The 23,956-nt window shown below is 40.2% G+C and overlaps 2 protein-coding genes and 1 long non-coding RNA gene across 3 annotated transcripts in view; 1 reads left to right on the top strand and 2 right to left on the bottom strand.

Moving 5' to 3' along the window:
• The window catches only part of pik3cd (phosphatidylinositol-4,5-bisphosphate 3-kinase, catalytic subunit delta), an 18,288-nt gene extending 8,255 nt beyond the window's left edge, over positions 1-10,033 (bottom strand). Inside the window, exons 1-6 of the mRNA XM_087781046.1 lie at positions 9,878-10,033; positions 8,698-8,898; positions 2,033-2,261; positions 1,094-1,317; positions 860-1,036; positions 40-195 (exon numbers count right to left, since the gene is read on the bottom strand). Coding sequence (XP_087637172.1) covers positions 40-195; positions 860-1,036; positions 1,094-1,317; positions 2,033-2,261; positions 8,698-8,838 — 927 coding nt within the window. The 5' untranslated portion in view covers positions 8,839-8,898; positions 9,878-10,033. The remainder of the gene's footprint in view (positions 1-39; positions 196-859; positions 1,037-1,093; positions 1,318-2,032; positions 2,262-8,697; positions 8,899-9,877) is intronic.
• A 1,836-nt stretch (positions 10,034-11,869) lies between these two features.
• tmem201 (transmembrane protein 201) lies at positions 11,870-18,302 on the bottom strand. Its single transcript, XM_087782120.1, has 11 exons — positions 18,090-18,302; positions 17,443-17,563; positions 16,771-16,965; positions 16,535-16,714; positions 15,774-16,132; positions 15,525-15,713; positions 14,023-14,219; positions 13,693-13,755; positions 12,931-13,185; positions 12,730-12,861; positions 11,870-12,664 (listed from the first exon to the last, which is right to left on the bottom strand). Exons 1-11 carry the CDS (start codon positions 18,197-18,199, stop codon positions 12,558-12,560), a joined length of 1,908 nt encoding a protein of 635 aa, XP_087638246.1. The 5' UTR covers positions 18,200-18,302; the 3' UTR covers positions 11,870-12,557.
• Positions 18,303-18,868: 566 nt separating this feature from the next.
• The window catches only part of LOC148058861 (uncharacterized), a 29,412-nt gene continuing 24,324 nt past the window's right edge, over positions 18,869-23,956 (top strand). The window contains exons 1-2 of the long non-coding RNA XR_015709448.1: positions 18,869-19,258; positions 23,344-23,450. This is a non-coding gene — a long non-coding RNA (uncharacterized LOC148058861). The remainder of the gene's footprint in view (positions 19,259-23,343; positions 23,451-23,956) is intronic.

Genomic DNA, 23,956 nt, shown 5'->3' on the forward strand with positions numbered 1-23,956 from the left:
GAGTGAACGACGAGAGGACGTTGACCCTCGACCTCTCACCTTCTTCAGAGGCAGGGGAGGAGGTCCGGACGAGAGCCGGCTCTTGAACACCTGGTTGCAGGTGCGCCCCTGCTCCTCCTGGTACTGGCTGATGGTGGAGTGATGCACCATGGTCAGGTGAGCGTTCTCGCCGTTCCTCACGCACCCCAGGATGTACTGGAGGAGAGCGAGAGTCACGTTAATGTCCGTCTAATGTGATTCCACAGCAGGGTCTGTTCGTGCTGCAGGACGATGAGTCACTGCTGCAGCTTCACCAGCAGGAGCTTCTCTGGACGAGAGTCATCTGGCTGCTGGAACATACCTGACGCCTACAGCTGAACCTGTCAACGACTCATGTCAGGAGTTTCTAAATGACCGGGTGAGAAGTTTCCTGCCGTTGAGATGAAACCTTCATGTACTTTCAAGTTTGGATGTAAATCATCAGAATATTTAATCAATTGAACAACTTTAGTTAAACATTCAAAGTTTTTAAGTTATATTTGTGAATAATTGAATTCAATTGTTTCTTTATTGAAAAGTATAAAAAGAAATTGTTATTATTTGATAGAAAAAGATTTACAAAATAAAATATATATATATATTGAATCTTAAGAATTAAAAAATAATCAATTTGTAGTCTTTTAAATTGAATATAAACGGTATAATAGAGTCACCAGACCAAACCAAACGAACACAGAGCTAAGGATGGAACTTCCATCCAATCATGCGACCTGATCATTTCTCTGATCCTAACATCATGAAATAGATTTTTTTTTTTGCCTTGTTATTCTGAATCTTCTTAAAACTGAACCTCAAGTGATCCACAGATGGAAGGACCTACTTTGAACTGGCTCAGCGGGTGGTTCCCGTAGAGGAACTCCCAGCGCCCGTTGACCTGAACGGTGTAGTCTTCAGGCTCCAGCCTCACCGAGCGGAACACCGTGGCCTTCTTCTTCAGCGCGCTCCGGATCAGAGCCAGAGGAACCTCCTGAGGGTCCTGCTGCAGCATGAAGCTCTCCTGCGGGCGACAGCGTCACTCCTCACGCCACGCGTCCCACGAGCCTCGCTCACTCACGTCGCACGCCTCGAACTTGACGTTGATGAAGATCTTCTTGCCGTGTTTGCTCCTCACACCCGGCGGCGAGCAGCACGGCTCCAGCTCGCACGGGAAGCTGTACTCCATCCACTTCTGCCACGACAACATCTGCCGCTCCTGAGCCTTCGCCTCGCAGAACGCTCGCATCTTGGTCCGGAACTCGTTCACCTCGTGGTTCTTCTGGGCCTCGAACTCATGCAGACCTGGACTCAAACCACCAGAACTCACTTTGTGTCGAACGTTACTTTTTATTTCAGATGGAAATACACAAACGAGCATCACTATCATAGCAACACACTTAAGTCCAGACCAGAAACATTTAAATTGATAAAAGTACACACAACATATACACTTGAGGTAAGAACATAAGATTCTTTGGAACCACAACTTCTAGACCTGAGACCCAGGCAGAGAAATACATGTTCTTGAGACCAAGATTTAAAAAACAAATATATTAATTTAAACTGTCACTTATTCCACAGAGCAACATAGAGATGCATCTTAACCATTGAAATATAATTCATATAAATAAATGTCTTCAAGCTGAATTAGTTGCTGGAGTTTTATTATATAAAATATATTATGTTTATCAATTAAAGCTTTGTTTACCAAAGATTTAAATCTATTTTAAAAGAGAGACTAAGCAGATGCACCACAGAACACACAGTGTTTATGTTTACACAGATGTGCCTCGATCAATGCTTTGCCGCCCAGTCAACCAATCACAGCCGTCAAATACTTTTGACACAGCAACAATTTAAATACAGTATTGTTTCACTAACTAGAGCAGTGAGTAGAAAGGCATCATGGGAGGTCAGTGTTTTGTTGGCACCGTGAGTAAGGTGTGGTTATAGTGTCACCCGCTCAGTTGTGTGTTTGTGTTGTGTTCATCTTCTGCTAGACTACACAACATCTCACCTTTGCCGATCAACAGGCTGATCTGGGTGTTGGTCAGCTTCTCCACGCGGTCGCCTTCTCTGGCCACCAGCCTCAGCACCGGCATGAACGGCTGCACGTCGCTGAGGCGCCGCGACTCCTCCTCCAGCTCCTCGCGCTCCGCCGTCTCGTTGATGCAGGTGAAGACGTAGGCGTCGGGAGGACCGAGGGCGCAGAACAAGGCCTCGCCTCTCGCCTTCTCCCACACCAGCTGCACATCAACACACGTTCTCAGCAGTGAATCATCCGGGCAGCTTCCAAAAGTGTTGTCATGGAAACAGGCTGAGAGAAACAACTGAAGACAACATTGGACGCCTTTGAGAACATGAAGAACATTCATGTTTCATTCCGTCACGTCCAGAAGCTCAGAGGTCGTCGGGTTGGGCAGAAAAACAGAGTTTCTGGGACTGAACGTCTGCGACGAGAGCGATGGTGACGGTTTGGTCGAGCGCCAGTTACCGAGTCATCCAATCTCTCCGTCTGAACCAGATGTAGTTTCTGACCGGATCAGAACCTCCCGCTTACACAGAAACAACCGCTTCTTAATCTTTCCCAGGAAAGAGGGAGTAGAATCTCGTCATGAGACGCAAACATCACATGTTTCAGACCAGAAAACATGCAACACTAGTGACGGTCATAGTAAAACTATAAACACTAGTGACCCTCACAGTAAAACTATAAACACTAGTGACCCTCACAGTAAAACTATAAACACTAGTGACCCTCACAGTAAAACTATAAACACTAGTGACCCTCACAGTAAAACTATAAACACTAGTGACCCTCACAGTAAAACTATAAACACTAGTGACCCTCACAGTAAAACTATAAACACTAGTGACCCTCACAGTAAAACTATAAACACTAGTGACCCTCACAGTAAAACTATAAACACTAGTGACCCTCACAGTAAAACTATAAACACTAGTGACCCTCACAGTAAAACTATAAACACTAGTGACCCTCACAGTAAAACTATAAACACTAGTGACCCTCACAGTAAAACTATAAACACTAGTGACCCTCACAGTAAAACTATAAACACTAGTGACCCTCACAGTAAAACTATAAACACTAGTGACCCTCACAGTAAAACTATAAACACTAGTGACCCTCACAGTAAAACTATAAACACTAGTGACCCTCACAGTAAAACTATAAACACTAGTGACCCTCACAGTAAAACTATAAACACTAGTGACCCTCACAGTAAAACTATAAACACTAGTGACCCTCACAGTAAAACTATAAACACTAGTGATCCTCACAGTAAAACTATAAACACTAGTCACCCTCACAGTAAAACTATAAACACTATTGACCCTCACAGTAAAACTATAAACACTAGTGACCATCACAGTAAAACTATAAACACTAGTGACCCTCACAGTAAAACTATAAACACTATTGACCCTCACAGTAAAACTATAAACACTAGTGACCCTCACAGTAAAACTATAAACACTAGTGATCCTCACAGTAAAACTATAAACACTAGTCACCCTCACAGTAAAACTATAAACACTAGTGACCCTCACAGTAAAACTATAAACACTAGTGACCCTCACAGTAAAACTATAAACACTAGTGACCCTCACAGTAAAACTATAAACACTAGTGACCCTCACAGTAAAACTATAAACACTAGTGACCCTCACAGTAAAACTATAAACACTAGTGACCCTCACAGTAAAACTATAAACACTATTGACCCTCACAGTAAAACTATAAACACTAGTGACCCTCACAGTAAAACTATAAACACTAGTGACCCTCACATTAAAACTATAAACACTAGTGACCATCACAGTAAAACTATAAACACTAGTGACCCTCACAGTAAAACTATAAACACTAGTGACCATCACAGTAAAACTATAAACACTAGTGACCCTCACAGTAAAACTATAAACACTAGTGACCCTCACAGTAAAACTATAAACACTAGTGACCCTCACAGATAAACTATAAACACTAGTGACCATCACAGTAAAACTATAAACACTAGTGACCCTCACAGTAAAACTATAAACACTAGTGACCATCACAGTAAAACTATAAACACTAGTGACCCTCACAGTAAAACTATAAACACTAGTGACCATCACAGTAAAACTATAAACAGTAGTGACCATCACAGTAAAACTATAAACACTAGTGACCCTCACAGTAAAACTATAAACACTAGTGACCATCACAGTAAAACTATAAACACTAGTGACCATCACAGTAAAACTATAAACACTAGTGACCCTCACAGTAAAACTATAAACACTAGTGACCATCACAGTAAAACTATAAACACTAGTGACCATCACAGTAAAACTATAAACACTAGTGACCCTCACAGTAAAACTATAAACACTAGTGACCCTCACAGTAAAACTATAAACACTAGTGACCCCCACAGTAAAACTATAAACACCAGTGACCATCACAGTAAAACTATAAACACTAGTGACCATCACAGTAAAACTATAAACACTAGTGACCCTCACAGTAAAACTATAAACACTAGTGACCCTCACAGTAAAACTATAAACACTAGTGACCATCACAGTAAAACTATAAACACTAGTGACCCTCACAGTAAAACTATAAACACTAGTGATCCTCACAGTAAAAACTATAAACACTAGTGACCATCACAGTAAAACTATAAACACTAGTGACCCTCACAGTAAAACTATAAACACTAGTGACCCTCACAGTAAAACTATAAACACTAGTGACCCTCACAGTAAAACTATAAACACTAGTGACCCTCACAGTAAAACTATAAACACTAGTGACCCTCACAGTAAAACTATAAACACTAGTGACCCTCACAGTAAAACTATAAACACTAGTGACCATCACAGTAAAACTATAAACACTAGTGACCCTCACAGTAAAACTATAAACACTAGTGACCCTCACAGTAAAACTATAAACACTAGTGACCCTCACATTAAAACTATAAACACTAGTGACCATCACAGTAAAACTATAAACACTAGTGACCCACACAGTAAAACTATAAACACTAGTGACCATCACAGTAAAACTATAAGCACTAGTGACCCTCACAGTAAAACTATAAACACTAGTGACCCTCACAGTAAAACTATAAACACTAGTGACCCTCACAGTAAAACTATAAACACTAGTGACCATCACAGTAAAACTATAAACACTAGTGACCCTCACAGTAAAACTATAAACACTAGTGACCATCACAGTAAAACTATAAACACTAGTGACCCTCACAGTAAAACTATAAACACTAGTGACCATCACAGTAAAACTATAAACACTAGTGACCATCACAGTAAAACTATAAACACTAGTGACCCTCACAGTAAAACTATAAACACTAGTGACCCTCACAGTAAAACTATAAACACTAGTGACCCTCACATTAAAACTATAAACACTAGTGACCATCACAGTAAAACTATAAACACTAGTGACCCTCACAGTAAAACTATAAACACTAGTGACCATCACAGTAAAACTATAAACACTAGTGACCCTCACAGTAAAACTATAAACACTAGTGACCCTCACAGTAAAACTATAAACACTAGTGACCCTCACAGTAAAACTATAAACACTAGTGACCATCACAGTAAAACTATAAACACTAGTGACCCTCACAGTAAAACTATAAACACTAGTGACCATCACAGTAAAACTATAAACACTAGTGACCCTCACAGTAAAACTATAAACACTAGTGACCATCACAGTAAAACTATAAACACTAGTGACCATCACAGTAAAACTATAAACACTAGTGACCCTCACAGTAAAACTATAAACACTAGTGACCATCACAGTAAAACTATAAACACTAGTGACCATCACAGTAAAACTATAAACACTAGTGACCCTCACAGTAAAACTATAAACACTAGTGACCATCACAGTAAAACTATAAACACTAGTGACCATCACAGTAAAACTATAAACACTAGTGACCCTCACAGTAAAACTATAAACACTAGTGACCCTCACAGTAAAACTATAAACACTAGTGACCCCCACAGTAAAACTATAAACACCAGTGACCATCACAGTAAAACTATAAACACTAGTGACCATCACAGTAAAACTATAAACACTAGTGACCCTCACAGTAAAACTATAAACACTAGTGACCCTCACAGTAAAACTATAAACACTAGTGACCATCACAGTAAAACTATAAACACTAGTGACCATCACAGTAAAACTATAAACACTAGTGACCCTCACAGTAAAACTATAAACACTAGTGACCATCACAGTAAAACTATAAACACTAGTGACCATCACAGTAAAACTATAAACACTAGTGACCCTCACAGTAAAACTATAAACACTAGTGACCCTCACAGTAAAACTATAAACACTAGTGACCCCCACAGTAAAACTATAAACACCAGTGACCATCACAGTAAAACTATAAACACTAGTGACCATCACAGTAAAACTATAAACACTAGTGACCCTCACAGTAAAACTATAAACACTAGTGACCCTCACAGTAAAACTATAAACACTAGTGACCCTCACAGTAAAACTATAAACACTAGTGACCATCACAGTAAAACTATAAACACTAGTGACCCTCACAGTAAAACTATAAACACTAGTGACCCTCACAGTAAAAACTATAAACACTAGTGACCATCACAGTAAAACTATAAACACTAGTGACCCTCACAGTAAAACTATAAACACTAGTGACCCTCACAGTAAAACTATAAACACTAGTGATCCTCACAGTAAAACTATAAACACTAGTGACCCTCACAGTAAAACTATAAACACTAGTGACCCTCACAGTAAAACTATAAACACTAGTGACCCTCACAGTAAAACTACAAACACTAGTGACCCTCACAGTAAAACTATAAACACTAGTGACCCTCACAGTAAACACTATAAACACTAGTGACCCTCACAGTAAAACTATAAACACTAATGACCCTCACAGTAAAACTATAAACACTAGTGACCATCACAGTAAAACTATAAACACTAGTGACCCTCACAGTAAAACTATAAACACTAGTGACCCTCACAGTAAAACTACAAACACTAGTGACCCTCACAGTAAAACTATAAACACTAGTGACCCTCACAGTAAACACTATAAACACTAGTGACCCTCACAGTAAAACTATAAACACTAGTGACCCTCACAGTAAAACTATAAACACTAGTGACCCTCACAGTAAAACTATAAACACTAGTGACCCTCACAGTAAAACTATAAACACTAGTGACCCTCACAGTAAAACTATAAACACTAGTGACCCTCACAGTAAAACTACAAACACTAGTGACCCTCACAGTAAAACTATAAACACTAGTGACCCTCACAGTAAAACTATAAACACTAGTGACCCTCACAGTAAAACTATAAACACTAGTGACCCTCACAGTAAAACTATAAACACTAGTGACCCTCACAGTAAAACTATAAACACTAGTGACCCTCACAGTAAAACTATAAACACTAGTGACCCTCACAGTAAAACTATAAACACTAGTGATCCTCACAGTAAAACTATAAACACTAGTGACCCTCACAGTAAAACTATAAACACTAGTGACCCTCACAGTAAAACTATAAACACTAGTGACCCTCACAGTAAAACTATAAACACTAGTGACCCTCACAGTAAAACTATAAACACTAGTGACCCTCACAGTAAAACTATAAACACTAGTGACCCTCACAGTAAAACTATAAACACTAGTGACCCTCACAGTAAAACTATAAACACTAGTGACCCTCACAGTAAAACTATAAACACTAGTGACCCTCACAGTAAAACTATAAACACTAGTGACCCTCACAGTAAACACTATAAACACTAGTGACCCTCACAGTAAAACTATAAACACTAATGACCCTCACAGTAAAACTATAAACACTAGTGACCCTCACAGTAAACACTATAAACACTAATGACCCTCACAGTAAAACTATGAAAATTAAAGTTTAAATATATACACTTTATCATTTAACTCATTTAAGTCGTTACTTTGTTTTAAAAACCTCTTTTCTTTCTTATTTGTCCTTTTTTTGGTTAAATGTGTTTGAAGATAAGATGTTTTAAAGCATTTTTTTATTTAATGTATTTAAAACTACATTTTAATTATTAATTTGTTGTTACAAAAGAAATTTACATCAGCAATTAAATTTGTATTCTTGTATTTATATATTGACTGAAAAAATGTATATTTATCGCAAACAAAATCAAAAGTTTCCATTTTCTGATTAGTTTGAAAGAGAAAAAACACATAAAAAAGGAAATAATATTATTTATACAATAATAATATATATATATATATATAATAATAATGATTAGTAAGTATTTTTAGACTCCTCTTGTGAGGCCCCTGACGACTGCGAACATAACTGAGAGAATCTTATTGTCAGTCAAACATCCATCAGAAGCTCGATGATCACTGCATGAAGTGGACGAGTTTTACGAGTGTTTGCTGCAGATAAGAGACGACACCAGGAAGTCAGTGCAACTAAACAGGAAACTCATAAAACACTTGGAGCTGGAGAAACGGTCGTAATAATAAAGAAAGTTGACCCTAACTAGGATGCATACCTCTGCCAAGGAGCTCACGCACACGACTCGTCAGACTCATCATCTCACCTGCTTGATGCTGCTGATGCTGTCACTGGCCGACACCGGGAAGTTGAGGAAGATCCCGGTGGGCAACAGGAAGTCCATCATGATCTTCTGATCCCCCTCCCTCTCCCAGTCCCCCTGCATCCCATACTTCCCCGGGGGCATGACGGCCACTCATGCACCAGCAGATCCTCCTCTGATGGTCCAGCACGTGAGGAGCAGAACCTGAAACGTGGTCACCATTTTAGATTTAGAGGAGCAGCAGCGATGTTATGGATCAGCTTTGAATTCATGCCAACGTTCAGTCAAATTATATTGTTTATGTTTGTGTCGTCATAATAAAACATCTCTAGACCTTTTTAGAAGTAACTTTTTATACATGTTTTCTACACATAAGAATATAACATGAACACTTCAACTGTAAATTATATATATATATATATATATATTTTATATATATTCTTACGTGTAGAAAACATGTATGAAAGGTTACTTCTAAAAAGGTCTACAGATGTTTTATTATGATGACATATATATATATATATATAGATATATATATATATATATATAGATATATATATATATATATATATATATATATATCTATATAATTATATAGATATATATATATATTATAATTCACAGTTGAAGTGTTCATCTTAATATAATTATATCTATATATATCTATAATTATATATATAGATATAATTATAATTCACAGTTGAAGTGTTCATCTTAATATAATTCTACTACTTAATTTAAGTAAATAATGTTACAAATGGTTTCTGTGTGACTTGTTTGTTCTTCCGGTTCCTCCAGGTTTCCTCCCACAGTTCCAGAAGATAATTAATGAATGAAGGAGATGATTGACAGATCAGGTTCAGTTGTGAGTGACATGAATGTTATAGAATCCTCGACAACGACACGTGCGATCATCAAACCTGAAGAACATCCACAGGACTGATGGTTCAAATGCGCATCCATACAAGCGGGACGCGGCGTCGAGGAACCTTCCGAGGAACCAGTCGCAGTAATACTACACTATTGATCGTGGTAAAATGAAACTTGTACCTCCAGCGACACATGTGCAGATGGCGAGAAGGAAACAGGAGAAATGAACGAACGTGGAGAACCGTAGAGGAGATGAAGGAGAGACGAGTGGAGCTGAAGTTGAGAGTGGAACGAGAGAGAAGGAGACACTTGCCTTCCTGCTCCGTCATCTGCTCCAGCTCCAGGCAGAAGATGGAGCCTCCATCACGAGCGGGACACGGGGCCGGGAGAAGGTTCTGGACGGAGCGAGGAGTCCAGATGCGTCAGAGAGGAACCATGGAGCCCGAGTGAAGCTTCCTTCACCGCAGCCTCCTCAGAGACCGTCCGCCAATAGACGCACCCGAAGGAAGCGAAGGTCGTGATCCCTAAAGTGACGAAAAACACCTTCAATCAAATGTTTATTTTAGTAGATGTTTATGATGGTAAATTATCATCAGATGGGTTTACATTCAATTATATAACTATTTAGACATTTATTTGCAGAATTAATTATAATTAAAATGTATTTCAATATGTTTACGTTTATTTATATTATAACTCCGATGAAAACCTTATTATTATTCGCATTATTGACATTTCTATCCATCTAGATCTGTCTTTTTTTTCTTCTTTTTCAACATATTCCCGTTTTTATTGCTATTTATTGATTTTATTTACTTCCTGTGTTATTAATTAAACAACTTACATTTGTATTTATTCATTCAAAACATTAATGACATGTGAGGTGACATGAATGTAATTTTAGACGAGATACTAATATCACAAGATAAACATTGTATTTACATTATTTGCATTGATTTGGGGCCTTTTTCAAAATGTAAATGATTTGTTTTTGGTCTTAATTTTCACTTTTTTGTCTCTTTTTATCTCATTTTGGGTGCATTTCTAGCCCAGTTCATAAAAACATTTACAGTTGTAATAGTAATTATATGATTTGTACTTTAAAATGTGTCTTAATAAAATTAAATAATAATAGTTACTTAAGTATCATTTAAAAAAGAAGGCCCTACTTTTGTTTTGATTGACGGCCTGTACTAACCTGTCAAGACTGGTTCTTTAACTATCACAATATTGATTATTAATATATACACGTGAAAAAAATATCAGATTATTGACAAGTTTAAAATAAAATCTGTCATTTGATTGGTTAAAATGAAGTGTAAATATAGTGATCAAAGATTTCAAGTTGTAGCTTAAATTCAAATCTATTTTATTATGTGTTTTCGATACATTTTCTTCAAAAGAATACAAATACAAACCTGTATTAACTGAAGAAGAATTCTCTGTAACAGTGTCTGGTGAGATTCTGAGTATCAGAGAAACTTCCTGGAACCCAAGGAGCTGCTGGTGTTTCAACATCAGTCAAAGGTGGAGTTTAAGGTTGAGGACGATGTTCACGCCTCACATGTTTGAAAGAGACGTTTGTGTGTGAAGAGCATCTGTTGAAAACAGGAAGTGACCGAGCAGACGAGGAGAGAAGAACCTTGAGCTGCGACCAAATGACTTTCAATATGAATCAGAAAAACAAGACGAGCCTCAGAAAATTAACGTTAAACTGAAATTTATAATCAAATCTTTCAGTTTGCATCATTTACTAAAAAAAAAAAGAATGATTTCATATAATTTGAAGAAGTTCAGGCTCACAAACACATCAAAGTTTATCCTGAAATTAAGTAATTAAAGAAATTAAATGTTGGATATAAAACAGTAGTTGTTCGTTCACTTTACTTCACTCTTTTCTGGATAGAAATACAGTCTGGTGTCTCTGAGCAACACTTTACCCTGATTTCTCCTGATGGCAGAGCTGGCGCCATGGGTTGCAGCCTACTCCCATCAGTATGTGATTGTGTGTGAATGTATGACTGTCGAAGCGCTTTGTGACCCTGGTCTAGAAAGGAAGAGCAAATAGACATTAAGACAGAAGCAGAGGAAAGTGAAGAGGAAGATGAAAGAGAAGAGGAAGAAGAAGAGGAAAGAGAAGAAGAGGAAGAAGACATAAGAGGAAGAATAAAAATTCTCCGTAACACAAATCTTTGGTATGAATTCCTGTCGAGTCATGATTCAACTGAAATGAAAGTGTGATCCAAGGGATGAGAAATAATAAAAAAGAGAACAAGACGCAGAAACCACGACAAATAAATCTTGAAAGTGTGAAAAACACATGGATCAGTTTATTCAACAACATTCAACTCAAACAGAAAAATACTTTAATAGCAAAACTTCTCTTTTGCAGAAACTCATAAGAAAATAAATTACTCTGAAATATTTACGTTACATTCAAGACACGTTAGTGTTGCAGACAGTACTTAATACATTTGGTACAAAAACACACTTTTGTACACACTTATGTCTTCAGTAGTTCAAACTTAAAACATATCTAAATTTAACTTAAAAAAAGACCATAACAATAACTTAAGTTTGTAAAAAGACAAAATAATTAAAGTTCTTAACAGACTTTGAATCATTAGAAATAACATCATTTCTTTGCTTCTCAGTTAAAACAAAGTGAGGATGAAGTAACGATTTGTTACTCGAGTAACAAACCTCAGCATCAGGAACGTTTGAAACATCCGTAGATTCAAAAGATTCAAAAGATTCAAAAGATTCAAACAGTTTGCATAGACTTGACATCAAACGTCTGTTGATCGTGCAGCAGGAGGTAGAAGCTCGTGAAAGACTCTTGTTCTCCATCTTCTGACTCGCACTTCAGTTTTCACGACTGTAAACTCAAGACAGAGTCCGTCGACCGTCACTGAAGTCCTAGATCAGCTGTAGACGCACGACTGGACGACAACGTCTCAGCGATGGAAGCAAAGGTACAAACTCTGCAGCGTTCAAGTCACGGTTGAGATCCAGGCCGGGTACAGGTACAAGCAGCCCAGGACCAGGTTGGCGCTGAGGCTGAGGAGCAGAAGAGCCAGGAAGAGCCTCTTCAAGACGCCTGGAGGAACATTTCAAATCTCAGCCACAAGAAACAAAGATCTTTGAAGTGAACAAACTTCTCACCAGGAGACGTCGAGGTCGTCGAGGTCGTCGACGCTGGACTGTCCGTCGTCGTGCCGACCAGACAAGCAGACGACCCGGAAGAACTCCGACTCTCCTCCGTCCGACCGTCGTCCTTGAACTCCGACATCCCGTCTGAACACAAGTTTGAGACGTCAACAAGGAAACCAGAGGTCACCGGGGGTCACCGGAGGTCGTGGTTACCGCTGGAGGCTGCTGGGACGTCGGGCGAGAAGCTCCCCTGGATGTGGAAGTGCGACACTCGGGTGGTGGTGACCTTGGGCTCCGACTGGAGCGAGTAGAGCCGGAGCTTCTGGCTGCGACTGTTGAAGGTGGCGGGACTGATGAGCGGGCGGCGCCGGGCGGAGCTGCACAGGGACGTGACGGAGCCGGCCACCGACGGCGCCGGAGAGTGTCCGGGCGACGACGGGCGACTCACGGACTTCCACGAGAAGTAATCTGACGAGAACGACGTCATTTTAAACAAACATCATTAAAACAATGTTGTGTCTCTGGAGCTCAGGTCACAAGCAAAACAAGTTTTTAAAAGTTTCACAGTTGGTTCTGCAGCATTTTTGTTTTAGTTGTGAAAAGTTGTCAATTCTGTTGTTTAGTTTTATTCTGTAAATGTTTCCTTTTCTGTTTCTACACTTTGAACACAAACAATGTCGGTTTTAATGCAATTAAAACTTTGTTTCTGTAAAAAAATAAAAGACAAATGTAGTTAAATCTGGTTAAAACACAAAAGACTATTATTTCTTCTAAAGTATATTTAGTTCCGTTTCTTAAGAGTCTTAAGTTCTATATTCAGGTGAAGTTGTTAAGGTTATACATGACATGCGTTTTCATCACATGAAAACATTATCAACTAATATTTGATATAAAAAGGATCAGAAATACAATATTGCCATTTAAAACGGCTCTTTATGTCTGACCTTTGACCCTTGAAATGAATGACGTCATTACCTGAAGGAGGAGAATCTGTGTTTGGAGATTCTGGTCTGGTTCCACTGAACAAATATCCAGAGTCTGAAATCAAAACGAAGCCTGTTAATAACGAACACAATGAACGACACAATTCAAGTGAATCATCAACTCAAGATTGTTGTTCAAAACAGTAGATTCGTGTAGAAGTGGCGCCCCCCAGTGGCTGAAGATGCATGACAGCCAACTAGTTTTCATCCACAAACTCACATTTGTCACATTTGTCACATTCAAATGAACACGTTCTAGTCCAGGCTTCACTTCAGTAGGTTCACGCGTTAAGATTCAAGGAGAATAACAAGTGAACATTACGTGTGCGCTTCAGAGCCGGCATGGTGCCGAGGCTCAGGGTTCTCTTGAGCAGCACCGACAGGGAGAAGGGCGAGGCCTTGTTCTTCAGGGGGCTCTTCTGACGCTTGATGAGCTTGAAGAGGTTCGGCGGCGGCGTGAGGACGAAAGGCTCTTCCTCGGCGACGCTGGTGGGAACCGCGGCGCCGCTCGCCAGGTTCCTGGAAAACAAGAGAAGCCAAACTACCACCGATGTTCTGTTGGGTTTCACCGTCTCGAGGACGATATTCTAGCAGCTGAAGCTTAAGAGACAACCACCGACCCATCACTGCGTCATCCAGAGGAAAGATCAGAACAACACACTCACAAGACTCTTTCATCAGACATTTATTTCAGTCCAGGTACAGCAACATAAAAGCCTGCAGACAAGGACAATATTCTGGCGTCTACACAGTTTCTGTGAGGATATAAAAACATGCAAATATCACATCGTTGTAGCTTATTTATACTAGTGGCAGGAACAAGGTTTGGCAAACTAGTGTCTGAACACATTCTGGTGGACAAGAGACAAGGATCCTGGTCTTCAAGTATCTCTGGGCTTGTATTTGTAATACACACGAGATAAACTCACGTTTTAATCTTTTTAAAAGCATATTAAATTATCTCATTGCAACAAACTCTTAACTAGCAACAACTTGCTTACGTTAGCGTTTCATGCAGTAACACAATGCTACACAAACATTCTACACACTCTCACATCACTCAGGGGTCAGAGTTGAAGGTCGTACAGGACGAGTGACGAAAACGAAGAGAAGGAGCATTATTGACTGACGGACACTAGAGGGCAGTATTCCGTCACATCAGGAGGAAAATCAATGAAGATTTGTTAATAGATACACATGCGAGGAATGAATACACAAAGAGTGTGTTTGATGAGAATCATTGGAGGATGAAGAAGGTGTGAGAAGATTTCACTTTTAAAAGGTAGTTTGATTCATTGTGGAGGATAAATGCTCTAAAATATCATTTTTATCAGTTTTTAACAATTATATAGATATAAGATAATGTTTAGTTCAAGCCATACTAAGGTAGTGAACTGTATAATACTTGTTATTGTAGTTAAGCTTCACTCGTCATGATTAGTGTTAGTTATCAGATTAAATAAAGTTTTTAAAAAATGTTGCTGTTACGCAACAATGGAAGGTAACGTTCGTCCATGATGCTCAGAACCTTCTACTAATAATGTGCATTGAGCAGATCAAACAGTTTAACACAATGTTTACATGACAGTGAATAAAAGTTTACAGTATTTGTCACAAACGATACAAAACAAGCTTCAGGTTCAAGTTTCAAGATCTTTGGCTTGAGACTCCTCGTGATGGACGTCCACACTGAAGCCGCTCAAATGTGTTCGAGCGTTAAATCCTTCTTTTTGTGACTCATTAAAACCAGTGTCGGTACGTGTGTCGTAACAAAAGACGTGAGCGATGTGCCTAGAAGTGTCAGCGTCGCACTAAGATTCTGACCTTCTTCGCTGACCCAGGGTTTTGTGGTTAACCACAGCAACGGCCAGGCTGGCGAAGCAACACGCCGAGGAGGCGACAAGTTTGGTGGTTTCCATCCAGGAGCACGATCTGTTCATGAAGCGCTCGCTCAGGTGCACCACGAGCAGGACCAGCCACAGCACCGAGGCCAGCGCGTCGATCCTCCTCAAGCTGAGGAACCACAAGAACAAGGTCATCACCTGCTCGACCCCGGCGTCCGCAGAGACTCACCCGATGGTCCCGGCGAGAAAGATGGCGCTGAGACACGTGGACAGACCCACAGACACCACAGACATCTGGTTGTCTTTCCCCAACCTCCACACCAGCCGTCCGTGGTGGACGAGCGCATCGGGGAGGTTCTCCACGGCGCTCTGCCAGGCCTGGACCAGAACACTCGCCGCCTCGTCTGACCTTGACTTGTTGACGGGTCGCGGAGGATCGACGTCCTTGTTCAGCGCGTGTTGAGCCGCTGGCGTCGACAGCTCGGCGGGGAAGTTACAAAAATACGTGGACACTAAGAAAGTACAGATGATGAACGCCAGGGTTCGGAGGCACACGACGCCCGAAGAAGACGACAGAGAATATGAAGTCTGTTGGAGAACGAGAGGGAAGATTTGAACGGCTTAAAAAAAGATCTTCATGATACAAAACATTTTTAATTCAATTCCTTTTTATGATAAAAACAAAAACATCATGTTTGAAACTAGATTTCTGTTCACAAAAATTATTGTCAAGTTATTGTCACAAACATCACACGTTATAGTTTCAACGTGCTCAAAATGTACTTATTAATCATGATTTTATTTAATAAAATAAATCAATACGCAGGTGTTTAGAAAAACACAAATGACAAGTAAGAAAACAAGTCTTCCCTGCTTCAAAATACATGAGGTTTTCTTACGATGAAAAAAATGGTCCGAAAGCTTGATCAGTGAAGAACCTCCGACATAATAATACTTTTTTATACACGAGTATTAAATGTCCAAACAAACCTTAATGAATCCCTGGATGGACTCGCGGGTTCGTTTCAGTTGACGACTCAGAAGAGAAACTCGAAGCTGTCGGTTCTGGAACTTCAGGTAGTAATCCACGGCGGTCTGACACGGCTTGCACAGCTTGTATGTTTGTTCCAGGTGATGCTTGTAGGCCTCGATCTCCTCGTCGTAGTTCTCCTTCAAGACACGTCGGGTCAATAATCGGACGGTGGCGTCAGAAGCGTTCGACTCACGTCGTCTCGGGGCATGAAGGAGGCCAGCTGCTTGATCTTCGCCGTCTGGTTGTTGTTGCACTTCTTGCAGAGCAGCAGCTGCGCGTTCACCCACTGCTGGTTCACGTGCGAGGCGGGCGAGGGAAGGCTGCCCGTCACGCCGTAGTTCAGATCCTCCCTGAACTGAGCGGGGATGGGTTTGTTGTAGTCTCCATTCTGAAGGTGGAAGAGCCGGAGAATGACTTCGACTGCGTGTCAAACATGTTCTTATCGTGTCATATCAACCATGTTATAAAGAATCAAACACGCCGCAACTTTCTCTTCAACCTCCAAATGATGTTTCCAAAAGACATCAGGAAGAAAATCTAACAAATCTGTATGAGCAACAAACTTGATGAAAGATAATGGAAGGATGTGAGATGTTAGAATGTAGTTTGACATTTTAGACACGAGATAAGAAAGAGATGATCAACAGTAAAGGAGAATATCTTCAGCTGTTCATGACTGTGGTCTCATGGTTTTCATCCAGTCATTATGATTAAAAAGAAAAAGTTACATGAATAAAAGAAGAATCGATGATAAGATTTAGAAACCAAGACATTAAAAATCATTGTTTTAGTCAAATGAGAATCAAACCTCACATTAACTAGCAGTGTGGATGAGTTAAAATGAGCTTCACTCTCTCATACTCACATCCTGGAAGCCGTTGTACTGATCACAGCTCGGACAGTCCCAGCAGTTTCTATTCCCATAAGGCACCACACTGTCCTCGTTACAGAACCAGCAGTTCACGTTGGCATGTGTTGGTTTCTTCCTGAAAATAAAACAAGTAAATCACATCATCAAGATCAATTATGAGTTATTTAAACTAATAGGATTAGTCCAAGGATGCTGGTCTCGGATGCTAGTTTTAAATATTCTGCATTTTAAATCGTGTCATTCGATTGTATAACTTGATGAATAACTTAAAAACAGTAAGTCCATCAATAACATCAGTTACTTTAAAATAATGCACCAAATACATACACAAAAAAATTCACTAAAACAAAATATAAAGTCGATAAAAACTAACTCGGATTCAAACATGATTTAAGTAAAGGTCATAAGGTCACAATGTTAATAGTAAGGTGTCGCATCCAAAACATAACAATGTCGCCTTTACGTCAAAAACTAGCTCGAGCTCGCATCAGTTACGCGTTTTTAAGATGCAAATACGCGTATAGTCCGTTATCTAACATATGCATGAGAGTTAATCTTTAAATATATTCTATTGTTTTTATTCTGTCAAGCTGAGCTAGCATTAGCATTAGCATGAAGCATGCCGCACACACGCCTGTTACCTGTTAGCAACCTTGTAGATCAACGCTCCGCCCGCAACGAAGGCAGTAGCGGCGACACCGCCGTACATCACATGCGGATGTTTGAGGAGAAGGCGATTGAACGTCTCCATTTACAGTGAAGTCAGAGGAACATTCGAAAAATAGTGATTAAAAAAAAGCTACTGATGACAACACGAGAACAACGCGGCAAACGAGCCTGTTGTGGACACGCCCCTCTACCGGAAACGGAAACGTCGTCATTGTTCGGGCGCGTTTCATTATATTTTGTTCACCATCATTTCACTAAGATATTTAAATTATGTGCGTAAATAAACATCATTTCTGTTAAGAACTACATTTTTAATAGTTACAGGAAGGATATTATAGGCAACTATACCAGTCTGGTCACGAGGGCACTATTTAGTAAAAGACAACTTCCTTCCGTAAGTTATATTTTATTTTACTTTTTTGTGTTTGTTTAATATGATCTTTTTCACTCTTTAGTAAGTAAGTAAGTAAGTAAGTAAATTATATTTGTAGAGCGCTTTTGGCTCGTGTAGTCCCAAAACACGGTCCCTTAAAACAATGATATTAATGGTTTTATTTAATGCTTAACACGTTATTTTTGTATTTATCAGGATCAATACACATATAAAAACTGAGTGGTCTTGAGACAAACACATATTCAGCTGAATTATATGATCATATGTTACTATTTTAATTAAGAAGAATTAATAAATGTAACGTAAAACTCATACTCGTTGGAAAATAAAATAAATATATCACCATATGTTGTCAGTCCTCTACATATACTGGTGATCTGTGTCCGGGTCAGATTCCAGGTGTGTGTGGTGTCACAGGGTCCAGGTGAGGTGGTCTCCCTCTCGTTGGCTCCTCCGCACTCTCTGAGTGCTTTGATGAAGCAGCCGTTGAGTGACAGGTAATGTCTGATGTTCTGCCAGCTTCTGTTGATCTTCTTGTAGAATGGAAACTTGGAGGCGAAGTAGTCGTAGATGTCACTCAGCTGTCCTGTATCGCCATGGCGATGAGAGCCGACGCAGGATAGATCGACGAAAGTGTGGATCCGGTCGATGGTTCTCTGGACCTGCTGAGCTGACGGTGAAAATCTGTGATTCAAGGTGTGCTTCCTCGTGTCTTCAGGCAGATGATCCACTCACACCTGTCCACAGGTGAGTCGACTCCTCCCACTTCATAATCTCTTTCATTCTCTCAATCATGACACTGGACGCACCACATATTTCAGTGAGAGTTTGTTGTCATGGTGACATTTATTTGAAAAGCTCGGCAACAATCGGAATAGTTTCTGATCAAAACAAGTCAAACTATTAGAAGTTCATCGTATCACAAACACTTTTGCTGTTCGACACACAACACAGTGATTTGTTGTTTCTTGTTACAGAATATAAACATGAAATAATACGAATGAAGTCAAAAGAGATTCATAAAATACAATTTTAATAAATATCTAAAATTTAAATCAAATAATAAACATATTTCCATAAAATGGCATAAAAATAAATCATGTAAATCATTTGTACTGTTGGTTAAATTATCATCTCTATTCCTGAAGCATTTTCTTTTTTGTTAGAAAAATAGTCAAATATAATTGTACTAATTATCAATGTAATTATTATTATTAATCTCAGAATTATTTAAATTGTATACGTCACCAAAAATAATGAATAATTTCAGTTTCTTTTTGTATCAGATTAACTAAGGTCAATATTTCATGGAAACTTTGTTCTGTTAACTTGTGGCGACTCTTGTGTATCACGAGTGTGTTCAAGAAACTGTAAAACGTAAAACATTTATTATTATTATTAAAATGTCACTGTCAAGTTAACTCTGAATTCAGTTCCGCGTTCAAGCAGCAGAGGGCAGCAGAGCGACACACTTGACGCGGTTAGTGTTTAAATGACGCGTCAACAGCAGAGAAGTAAGTGAGTAAGAAGAACCTGCTGTGGATCCTTGTCATCTTCTTGACGGATAAAAGCACAGTAGCAGTGATATTTGTCTACATGTGACCCTTTAACTTCAGAACTGATGAATGTCGGTGTGACCTTCATGACCTTTGGTCCTGAATACGATCCTCGATTGTAACGAATCCATTAAAACCTTGTGTCTCCTCTTTGAGACGGAGAACATTTGATCAACGGTACAAGTTCAAGCTTTAAGAACCCGGCGGGGTCGACTTAAAGCTGCCTGTGGAGCGTCTATAGTTTTAATGCATATCCTCAGCTGAAGGTTGGTAAACAAACTCCTCACATGGACCCGCTGACCCCGTCCTTCATTCCCGCACGTCCTCCTTCTATATGACTTTGAAGTCCAAAACAAAAAGAGGAAAATGTATCCCAGGGGTCTTTGGAAATCTTGTGAGGGGCCACAAAAACAACACTTCATCGGGGGCACCGCTCAGAATAGTGATCTGCAATATATGGGGGAATTTAAATGAGCAGCTTTGTGTGCGGCGGCTGAGAAGCCAAAGAGATTTGTCTCATCCGAGGCCCCTTCCTCCTCTTTATCAGCCACTCTCCGCTGACTTTGATGGGCTGATGATGGAGAAACAAAAAGCTGGTGGAATGATTTAGAGCCGGCGGAGAAAAGGGTGATTGGTGGGATTTGTAAACAAGTGGAGAGAAACAATAGAAAATGACATTTTGTCAGCTTTTATGTGGATCAGAGAGTGATGAGGAGACGTGAGGAAGAGGAGGAGGAGGAGGAGGAGGAGGAGGTCAGACTCTGGATGAACGTCAGATCAGTTCAAAAATGTGGCACATATACCTCCATGTTTCATGATATCTCTAGTATCATCTGTTCAAAGGTGATAACCATCACAACAATGAATACTTTCTTGTCTGAGCAACACGTCTGGAGTGAGCAGGCTGTGAGAATCCGAGCCCCCCCTCAGCACCACCATCTCCTGCTGGGTCTCGCTCAACTCTTGTCTTGCTCCCACAATGCTGGTGTTCGGGGTCCGGCCCCCGTCACCTCCTGTGTATCTCAGGACCCTCACACGTACCCCCCTGTGTGTCAGGGCTGACAGCCTGGACCCCAGAACCCCAGCATATGGAGGCCAGACCAGGAGAGCTGCTCCACAGCTGGAGAGACTCCTCAGACTCACTTCCTCTGGAGACTGAACTTCCTGTTGGCTGGAGACACAACTAACTACCTTTGAATGGATCTGTATCTACATGACTCGACTCTTCCATACGAATCATTGTTTTTCTCTCAATTACATCAAACAAACCTGTTAGTGGCTCAAAGATCTTCTGCTCGACCCCCTGCAGGGTCACTGTTGCACGATTCATCCTGAGGCTCACAGCCGACCTTCTGCTGATGCTGTTAATCCAGTTAAAAATGCAGATTTGTTTCAGGTAACAATAAATATTGGACTCGGGGAGAGTTGATTGTTGTAAAATCCACTTAAATGATGTTGATTCTCAGCAGGAATGTGCAGCTTTTCTGATGCTAATGGAGATGTTAGCTTCTACTTCACACACACACACACACACACACACACACACACACACACACACACACACACACACACACACACACACACACACTGCATATCTGTGTGTATTTCTGAGTCAAAGTGTGTGTTTGTTGAGGAGAATCTAGAGACCAAACGTACCATATTTGATCCACCATGAAAACATTCATATTAAAACATTAATACCACGTTGACATCCAGTCGTTTATATATTTAGAACTTATATTATTTTGTATTACTTATTATTATTTACTTATTATTTCTATATATATTAGAACTATATATTTAGGACTCAATAAAGTTCTACCTTACCTAACTTACCTAACCTAACCTATTTAAAAAAGTGGAAAAATACCTAAAAAGTAAAGTAGTTTAGAACTGGGGAAGTATTTTATCAGAGAAACATGTTGACAAATGTATAATTCCAGCACAAAAACATGTGATGATATTGATTATTGATTGATTATTGATGAATAATTCAGTGTTCAGGATTAGCTGGTCCGGATTAAACACCTTGTGCTCATGTTGGTGTCACTCAGGATTGTGAAGCGGGTTCACGGCGACCTCTTACCCCCGAAGGATTGGACTCGTCTCACAGACCCGGGTGGCTTCAGCGGTCAGTCTCGTGTTTGGGGAGATGAGGGTCAGCAAGATTGTGACCCCTTAATACCAGAGGACGCTGGCTGGTACGACACAGCGCCAGGACAGGTGGTCATTAAAAGTCCTGTAATCCCCCCTCCATGAATAGTGACCAGCGAAGGTCGAGAGGTGTTTGATGCTGGTCTTTATCACGGTCCGCGGACCCTCACAGCGGATGTGTTAACAGTTCGGGGCTCAATGGAGGGAGACGTCCTCACAAAGGGAGGTGTACAAATATTGTGGGAAATCTGTGCGCTCTTTAATATTTCATGAAGGCCCACAATCTATTCATGGGACTCCATTCCATCGGAGGGGCCCGCATTCAGGCTCACTCCGCAGGCTCAATGGGCGGCTCTTAATTGAGTGCCCGCTCTTTCTTCGCCGCCCGGGCAGATTGTTCCTGCTCAAAGCCCCCTCCTCTTCATCTTCCTCCGCAGAGAAAGAGCTTCCTTGCTGGTGGTGCATGAGGGAGGGAGGAGCGAGGATCGTGGATCCAACATGATAAAGGGGCGATGTGTGTAGAGTCGGGGGTGCGGGGTAATCCTCGGGTGGGTGAGGGCGAGGAGGCGGGGGTGCGTTCCTTTAGATGCTGGGATGAGGTCTCCTGAGAACATTAAGAATGTTCTGCTTGATGTGGCTTTGAACCAACAAACTTCCTCCACTAACTCCAGGAAAATAGATTTTGGATAAATGTTTAAAAACATTCCCTCCTTTATTTTTTCTTTTAGCCACTGATGCCCATGATTCTGCTGAACCAGACCTTCTTGCTGTTGGGAGCATAAAATACTAATGTGTGTCAAAAAATTGTATCAAAATAATTTTCAAATAAGAAGTACACATTAAATAAAGGTCATACAAGGGTCACAGGTATTATATGAATGAATGAATATATAAATCAAAATGTTGTCACTCCCTCACCCCGATACTGTGTATGTGCACTTGTGTTTATTATTGATCATTTCTCTATTTATTATTGTGTTATTATCTTTATATTTTATGAATAGTTTATTTTCAAATATACGTAATAGATGTTAAAACAAAAACAATATTCATAAGGAATATGTTTTCAGAGAGATTGATGCATTTTAAAGTTGAGCCTCAACATGATCTTCTCCACGTCAGGAGATCTTCAAGCATGTCCGGCCAGAAGACGAGGTCAGGACAGAGCCTGGACTGAAGATCTCAGATGTTCTCTGTGGATCCTTCAACGTGAAGTCATGACCATAGAAGTGAGTCTGATTCTAGTTTGTAAACATTAATAGTTCAAGTTATGATCAAGTCAAGATGTGAGGGACCATCACAGTAGATCCACACGTCCACCTGAAAGTCCTACATCCTGGACTTATTGTAATGACTAGAGTGAGCAGGATAGTTTATCAGTGATGCTTTGCCGCCCAGCCAATTGCAGCTGCCGAAGACTTTAACACATCGATGTAGAATTGAACGACAGTCTTGTATCGACTGATCAACCGTCACTAGTAGAGCAAACATGTTCAGATAAATGTGTGATGGAGCAGAAGCTGTTGATGAAGCTTCAAGAGTGAAACCAGTTCAAGTCTCCTCGTGCGGATCCTGTAGTTCATGCAGACGTGGACTCCTGGTCCAGCTCTCCTGGACTCCGCTGAGCGCCGGATGAAGACCTCTCAGATGACGGTTAAGACGGTCAATAAATGTTGACCTCATGCCTGCACTGAGGGCTTGATCCGGCCTCTCTGGCTCGAGGTGGACGACAAGC

The sequence above is a fragment of the Callionymus lyra genome, chromosome 19 (genome assembly GCF_982586985.1).
Source record: "Callionymus lyra chromosome 19, fCalLyr1.hap1.1, whole genome shotgun sequence".
NCBI classification, from domain to species: Eukaryota; Metazoa; Chordata; class Actinopteri; order Syngnathiformes; family Callionymidae; genus Callionymus; species Callionymus lyra.